The 8,673-nt window shown below is 42.0% G+C and overlaps 1 protein-coding gene across 1 annotated transcript; it reads left to right on the top strand.

The window, feature by feature from the left end:
• Positions 1-2,169: 2,169 nt before the first annotated feature.
• On the top strand, positions 2,170-8,673 carry LIN37 (lin-37 DREAM MuvB core complex component). Its single transcript, XM_042438850.1, has 6 exons — positions 2,170-2,285; positions 4,006-4,091; positions 4,247-4,413; positions 6,634-6,783; positions 7,892-7,965; positions 8,443-8,673. Exons 2-6 carry the CDS (start codon positions 4,052-4,054, stop codon positions 8,522-8,524), a joined length of 513 nt encoding a protein of 170 aa, XP_042294784.1. The 5' UTR covers positions 2,170-2,285; positions 4,006-4,051; the 3' UTR covers positions 8,525-8,673.

Here is an 8,673-nt window from a genome sequence, read left to right as displayed (position 1 = left end):
GGAGAAGACCGATGCTGACCGGTGTGTATCAACAGATACTTCAGGAGCAAATCTGAACATGCGTAAAATTACCTTAGGACTAGATAGCCACCTTCAGATATGATAGCCTTCTTAATAGCCACCTTCAGATATAAAGGCCTCTGGCATAGACCAGGTATGGAGGAACCTTTATCTGTCTAGGGGTCAAAATAACAATTTTAGCATATCTCATGACTGTGCTCGTAGAAATAAAAGTTTGAGAATGCTGAATGGAACCAAAGAAAGTGGGAATGGGGGTGATGTAATTCTTACCAATTACGTATGGGCACACAAATAACAACTTGATTCTAGGCAAGTCTATGAACAGTAAGTACAAGTACAACTTGAGCTTCCTGGTCTGCAAAGCCAGGTTTACTGTTGTATGATAGTTTCCAGACTCAAAGCAGAATTCACGTCTTTGTGACAGATTCTGGACCTTAAAGTATACTGATATCATCACCTATGAAACCAGGAATCTAGAATTTTGTTAACATTTCCAGCCCTTACTCTGTTATGTCTATAGACGTAGAAATTTTAATGGCACTGGATAAAAACAATATGCTATAGATGACCACTCAATTACAAGACCAGACATGAAGAACTGGGTTATGAAATGGGCAACTTTATTTCTTCAAGATCTGCAAAAACGAGGGAGGGAACTGTGCGGGAAAGCAGACAGATGGTTTGCCCCAGCCTTCTCTAGGCAAAACACCAGAGCCCAAGGCATTCCAGAAGTGGGTTGCCACGTGGCTAACCCACATCTGTAAGGCCAACATAAGACTCTCCCCACTTAACTCACAACTTAGTGAGGTTTTAAATCTGAGGCCAGCCCCAAGGAAAGTCTCTTTCCCCTTTGTTTAGTCACAAACCTAAAAGTCAGTTCCAGAGATCTTACCTTCACCTGCCTAGTTATTCACCTGAACCCTGTTTCCTCTCACCTATGCCACAGATATGGGGCAAGCATCTGTTTAACTGCCATCCCCCCACCAGGTCAGCTAAACCGGCCCAAACCCCTGCTTGCAGGTCTCGAAGAAATAGCTGGTTCCCATTTCAGGAAGGTGGATGCCATCTGCCTGTAAAGCTCAGGCAAACCTGTGGCCACACTGCACCACCGTTCCCTGTTCTTGATACAGATAACATAACAAAGTTGTTTCCTGTTGCTTCATGGCTATAGTGCCCATAAGAGTTTTGAGTGCAAATCCTGCCGTTTGTTCACCAGCATGACTGAACATGATGGGAATCAGTGGATAAACCTGGAGGGCACAAAGTTGAAAAGTGCAGCCTATGAGGGTAAACCATCCAAGAGGTTCACATTGCAAGAAGAGAATTTTGACTAAACAAAGAATGACCTTCCTAAATGTACAAACTATTGAAGAGTGGAACATACTACCCAGAAGTTGTGGAGGTTCAAATATTTTGGGCAGAGGGCTGGATTAGATAGCCTTTGAGGTCCCTTCTAATGCTAGGATTCTGTTTGTTTTTTTATTTTACTATTTCATATTCCGCATGGGGCTGGTCTCGACTCATGCAAAAGCAGAGCCTGAATGCCTGGTGGGACTGTTTTGCAGCTAGATCTTTCTTCTGTAAGGAGCAATTAATTCAGTATTTAGGAAACTCTTAAGTGAATAGCCAATTGAAATAAACCTTATTTTCCCTGTTGATCGTGTTTCAGGGAACAAATGGAAGAGACTCTGGAAAGACAGCATCAGATGTTTCTCAGCAAGTAAGAAGCCATGAACTGTTATTTATTTTACGAGTGCATTTATGTCTTGTCTTTCAGATGGGGAATCTTTCCCACTTTATCCTTGCAAAAGCAACTCTTTGTGGTATCTCAGGTTGTCCATAAACCAGTAGTCCAAGACACAGCAAAAAACTCACATTTCAATAAAACTATCATTCAGTGACAACTCAGGGTGTAGGGTTCACCTGGAGCCCTCCAAACCTGAGCTTAGAACATGGGCTGGGTCATTTCCATAATGGCATGCTTTGAATAGAATGGTTCCAAACTGTTTATCCTGACTTTATATCATACCCACAGTATGGAGAAACAGCTAAGTTCCTTGCAACTGCACAAACTGTCTGGATGGAGCACACTAACGATCAAGATATATAATAAAAATAGGTGGAAAACACCTTTTCCCTTTTTTGAGAGCCTCACCTCAGTTGATAATCACGAACTGTGTTTCTTCTGGCAGCTGCTCTGAACACTTTCTAACCTCTCTTGCTTTGTGGTTCCAGGGATCTTCTCCTACTGCCACAGGAAAGAGGTATAGTCCATTATAGCATTTCTCCACTTACTGATGACCATTATATAGGAGACGTGAGATGTGAATATCTTCTCCAGTCTGCTTACAGCCAGTCTTAAGAATTCAGATTATTTTATTTATTTTTTTTTTTTATTTATTTATTTATTTACGGTTTTACCCCACTCCTCAGCCCTAATGGCTTATCAGATATCTGTGCTGTGTGTTGTGTTGCATGTGTAGAGGGAGAGAGAGAACTGCACAAGTACGTATATACACATGATTTTTGCCTTTCAACATTTACACAGCAGTTCTGACTGCCGAAAAGAGAGACTGTCAAAAAGAGAGTCAGCAGTATCACTCTCTTGTCTCAAAACATTATTTTGCTTGTATGCCACAGTATTTAGAACCCAGTCAGGGAGTTTGTTTAAATTGGGGGTGTAGGGATTGTGATGCACACACAAATGTGTATCTTCCAACTCTGGATTGTAACAGTCGCCATTAATAGGCTGATTGTAAGCATCCTCTTTAATAATGGTAGTATTAAGCTGGTGACACAGTTATGGAATATAGTTTGGGTTATAGCTGAAAGAACCAGAATTCAACAACAGTGTTGCTAGGTAGGCCACCACTCCTTTTGTCCATTGTCTGTTTGGACAGGAGGTGCCCAGAGCCTACAAGACATACCTAGTCTTGCTTTCCATGTAGTGGCCCTACCATTCCCTTGTTCTTCCTTTTACAAAAGACACAATCAAAACCATTCTTTTTAATTACTTTTAACCTCTCTAGCAAGCCTGACCTCATTCTGTACTTTAGCTTTTCTGACTTTCTCCCGACATGAGCTGGCCATTTGTTGTAATTTCTCTTTGGTGATTTCCCCCCTGTTCCATTTTTTTAAAAATGTTTGTTCAGCTGAAAGATTTTTAGACATCTATCCTGGTTTCTTTAGATACCTCCCAATTTCCCTCCACACTGGAATGATTTGAAATTGTGCTTTCAATATCTCCCTTTTAAGAAACTCCCATCTCTCATGAAACCCCTCCCCTATTAGTATTCCTGACCACGGCATTGCCTCCAGTATTTCCCTAAATGTACTGAAATCAGTTTTTTAAAGTCTAGGATGTGTGTCTGATTATGCTTGGCTTCCCCTTTGTACCGTAGAACAAACTCCAGGAGAACATATCACTCCCATCTAAATATCCCATCATTTCCCCGCCATTAAGCAGATCTCACTGTTGCTTAGGATCAGATCTAAAATAGCTGATCCCCTACTTGCCTCTTCCACTTTCTGGGTAATAGAATTGTCTGCGAGACAAGGAATTTTTTGGCAGAGTTTGACAAACAACAAATATAAGAATAGTTGACCGACCCCCCCCCCCCCCCCCCGCCATTACTGCTACAATTCTCCTTTCTCAGTGTGTGGCCATCTGTTTCAGGAAGGCATCATCTTAAGTCTTTGGTCTGATTTGGAGGTTGATAATTGACTCCCACAACAACATCCCTGTGAGTGTTAGAAAAAACTGATCAAGTGATGTAATCCAGAGATTCTTAATCTTTGGTCATCTGCAGGCTTTGGATCTCAATTCCCAAACACTCCAGCTAGCATGGCCCAACTAGTATGGTCAGAGATTCTAGGAAGCCCAAAACATCTGAAGGAAAAAAGGTCAGAGAATCAGCCCCCCTACTCAGTGAAGGAATCAACAACCACTTGCACAATTTCCAACTCTCTTTTTTTCTCTCTCAGGCCTTCTGGACGGTTTCCCCACCACCGTCGCAAGAAGAGAAAGGAGATGGATGATGGACTCACCGAAGGCGGGCAGCAGAAACAAAGTGAGTAAAAATGCTGAGAAGGCCTTTTATCCTGTGAGCTTACTACTGTCTTCTGTGAAAGGCAATGAGTTCAATCCTCTTTTCTTCTAGAATGGTATGTAAGGGACTGCCTTGTCAATCTTTATCTGAAACCCTTGCTCCCTTGTTCTTTACAGATACCTACGTTATCAAGCTGTTTGACCGGAGTGTGGACCTGGCACAGTTCTCTGAGAATACTCCCCTCTACCCCATTTGTCGGGCCTGGATGCGGAACAGTCCCACAGTGCGGGAGCAAGAGCGATCTCCTAGCCCTAATCTGCCCCCCTTCCCTGAGGATGAGGAGGTACTTTACAAAAAGGCCCTGTAACTGGAAAAAGAAGCTTCATACAGAGGGAATTAAAGTACAGTGCTCCATCCTATGCTTTTTATGGTGCTTAAAATTCTTTGCATGTGTTGTCTTGGTAATTCTCACAATTAAGGTGGCCAGACTGAAAGCTGGAGGGGCTTCTGTACATTTAATGATGGTGCAGAAGAGAGAATCACCATGGTGTAATGGTTTGAGTGTAGGACTAGGACTCTGAAGATCGATTTCCTGCTTGGCCATGGAACCTCCTGGGTGATCTTGGGCAAGTCACACCCTCTTAGCCCCCCCCCCCAAATAAATTAGAAATGATTTGAAGGCACACAACAACATAAACAACAACAAGAGGGAATTTCAGCAGGTGTTGCTTGTTACCTAGTTGTATAGTTCTGTTATTGTTATTGTTGTGTGGATTTCCAATTTACAGTGACCCTAAGGCAAACCAATTCTTGGTAAGGTTTGTTCAGAGGGGGTTTACCTTTGCCTTTCTCTGAAACTGAGAGAGTGTGACTTACCCAAGGTTATCTTGTGGGTTTCCATGGCCAAGCTCAAATCCAAACCCTGGTCTCCAGAGTTGTGGTCCAACACTCAAGCTACTACACCACACTGGCTCTCTCTTCTATACAACAATTAAAAATATAAGAGCCTTCTCCGGTGTTTATTCTGGCAACACTACTTACAACAGACCTTGAAAGCAATACATTAGTTTTATCTTTGTGTGGGGTTGAGCTTGAATAATACCTCTTAAAAGTCCTTGCTATGTTTCTGCTTGTACCTAATATATATTTATTACTTTCTCCCACATATATATATATATTCTACCTTTGAGAAGCTTAGGGCTTAAGCAGCGCTCTCACAAAAGCCCTGTGAGGTAGGGGAGGCAGAAACTGCCCAGGGTTACCCAGTGAGACTACAGTAGGCCCTTGGTATCTGCTGGGGTTTGGTTCCAGGATTGCCTGAGGATACCAAAATCCATGGATGCTCAAGTCCCATTAAATACAGTGGTGTAGTAAAATGGTATTCCTTATATAAAATGGTAAGGCCAATGTTTGCTTCTTGTAATATATATATATATATAAAAGCTGTGAATGATTAAAGTTATAGATAAAGAATCCATGAATACATAGTCTTAACAACTGAGCTGCTGTTTGGCACAGCAGCTGTAGTAATCCGCAGTGCAAATGTGATGGAGCAAACATGGCATAGAATGATTTCGGTCATTTAAATCTTATTTCAGTGCTACTTGTGAGTCTGCATCTTCCACTGCCTCACCAGGTATCTTACAACAATGTCTTCTAACCTCCTTGTTGTCCTGTTGCCACCTCCCTAGCATCGCTGCCTTAGGCAGCTGCCTCAGTCTTGCCAGGCTCTGCAGAAACTGGTGAAACCCCCATGCCTAGAACAGAGGCCTGTAAAGACTTTCCCACCACAGACATCTGTACAAATGTATAGATATCAAGAGTGGAGAGAGCCGAAGAATAGGGTCCCTGCCTCCCAACACATGCCACCTCCCTACACATTTTAGTTTGCATGAATGAAGAAGGTCTAATCTAGCAAATTCCTCACTTGCCTGGAGGACATTTTCCTTGTCTAAAAGGTGGAACAACAGGATCACCCATTTTAGGTCTGATCCTATTCAACTGGGATGACCTGGTTAATAGGATGCAAGTGGTAGGTTCCTTAGGTAGGAGTGATCATGTTCTCCTGGAGTTTGTTATACAGTGGGAAGGAGAAGCCAGGCATAGTCAAACATGCATTCTAGACTTTAGGAGAGCAGATTTCAATAAACTTAGGGAAATATTAGGGGTGATCCCATGGACATGAATTCTAAAAAAGAAGGGGGTTTAGGATAGATGTAAGTTTCTCAAAATAAAAATACTGAAGACACAATTTCAAACAGTTCCAATGAATAGGAAAAAGAAACCAGGATGGATGACTAAAGAACTTTCAACTGAGCTAAATTTTAAAAAGAACATGTACAAGAAATGGAAAAGGGGGGGGGGGGTCACTAAATAGGAATTCATACAAATAGCTAGTATATATAGGGGTGAAGTCCCTTCTTGTCCTAGCTTGAACTCCTTTATGGTAAGGATGGAGTATAAAAAATAAGAAGTTCAACAGAATGCAGTGGCAGCATGTCAGTGTCATACTTGAATAAAAATTAAAATGGTGTATTTTCTCTCCTCTTGTCTTTAATCCCAGGGGACTGAGGGACTGAATGGAAGGATTCAGGATGTTTTTAAACTGCCACCTCCAACCGCCTGCCAGACAAATGCCATGGGGGAGCCAGTTAATCTACGGATCCCATCCCCACTAAAGCCTGAAGAGGAGACAAAAGAAGTTCTTGACATGGTCAGAGCACCCTCAGGGGAGGGAGAAGAGCAGTATAAATGGTCTCCTGTGTCAAATTGAAGCTACCTTAAATGCTCTGTCAAGATCAGAGATTTCCCACTGTACATATTCTTCCCAGGCTTGAGCATGTCATGAGGCAACATAAAATTGCTGCAGGTTGTAGAGTGCCCATGCTTTGAGATCTTTTGGGGACGCCCTTCTCTGTCCCACCAGCCTTACAGGTATTTTTGGTGGGAACATGAGAGAAGGCCTTGGAATATTGGAAGGAAGAATGTTGATATAAAATCTGTACAATGTTGTAAACAAGCTAATCAGATAAAAATTATAAAAATTAATACTTTGCAATACGGGGGAAATACATTCTCAAAGTATACATGATTATGAAGCTAAATTAAACTGAAAATCCAAAAGCATTGGTAAATAAAACAGTTGAGAATTAAAAACAATGAGGGATGGAGTTCCGTATTTCACTATGGAACTGCAAGAGGAAAAAGACCCAAGCTGAAGTAAAGAAGAAGAAACCCTTGGTTGGAGGAAAAACATACATTTCTTAGCATAAAGATTCCATGTAGACCAATAAAAAGAAATGATGGCTGAAAGGTAGAGGGGAGCTGTGTCATCATAGGAAATGCAGAGTAGGTAGGATGTGCGTGTGTGTGTATATATGGATAGATGGATGGGCAAGTAGGCAGACAGACAGATAGGAGGGCCATCTCAGTTGGTTTGTGTACATGCTTGTGGGGTGCTGGTGTGAGTTAGATAGGGATAAACCCCTAAAGAGAAAAGACAACTGAAACACAAGAGGTGAGCTAAGTCAGTATATAGAATGTACAGTAGGTTTTTTTATGCATGTATGGTGTTGGGTTCTGTGATGAGTGAGATAGGGGTTTCCATCTATCAATTGTTTTGTTTTGTTGGCTTCCCCCCAATAAACCAGCATATTCCATGACAATCCCAGTGTTTTGTTGCTGATCAAAGAGTTTGGATAGTAGCATAGTTGATTTGCTAGCTCTGCTGGTCAGGCATTCCTTTATTGAAAACCTTGTGCGGATTTAGGGTGAGCAAAATGCTGACACCTTGTCTTTTTCTCCACATGGCCCTACTCCAGGCCTCTGACCCAGTGCCATCAATGTCCACCCTCATCTACGAGAACATGGAGCGGTGGAAAAAGATCCGGCAGAGGTAGGAAGCTAGTGGACTAAAGGCAGGAGGTGGAGAGTTTGCAAAAGACATGGTGATGGTAGTAGGGTAATGACAGATATGGGAAGGATGGAGCATTTTTGGCCTTCCAGATGTTCGGACTACATAACTTGCATGGGGTTACCATCTCTGTTTCTGGTAAAATATCTGTGTTTTATGACAAGCAGTAGTTTAAAAAGTGACCAAGGTGCAACAGTATGACACACCTGGAAGCATTACAGCTTGCCTCCCCTCTACAACCTCATGTTTTTTCCCAGGAGTGTAATATAACTCTTGTACTTAGGGTACTGTAAGAACCTTTTCAGATACTTTGAATTATAGTTTCCATAGTCACTTTCTACTGGCCATTTTTGGTGGGACCTATGGGACTTGTAGTCTAGGAATTCACTAGACTGAAGGGAGCATATGGTGCAAAGATCATATGAGCTGCAACTGAATTGTACCCTTTTACTTTTACAGGTGGAAAGAGGCTTCACACAAAAATCAGCTACGCTATGCAGGGAGTATGAAGATCCTGAAGGAAATGTATGAGCGGCAGTGAGGAATGGGGTACTTCTGCAGACAGCTCAAGTCGCGTTATGGCTATTTTGTTTGTTGGGTCTTGTGTGCTCCTGGAAATCCAGTTTGTTCTGTTGATTTGTCTTACCTGCTTCTGATATTGGATAGCAATAAATGTCAATATTTGGAATA

The sequence above is a fragment of the Sceloporus undulatus genome, chromosome 9 (genome assembly GCF_019175285.1).
Source record: "Sceloporus undulatus isolate JIND9_A2432 ecotype Alabama chromosome 9, SceUnd_v1.1, whole genome shotgun sequence".
NCBI classification, from domain to species: Eukaryota; Metazoa; Chordata; class Lepidosauria; order Squamata; family Phrynosomatidae; genus Sceloporus; species Sceloporus undulatus.
The sequence above is the reverse complement of the archived record's forward strand: the minus strand, read 5'-3'. Positions and strand labels throughout refer to the sequence as shown.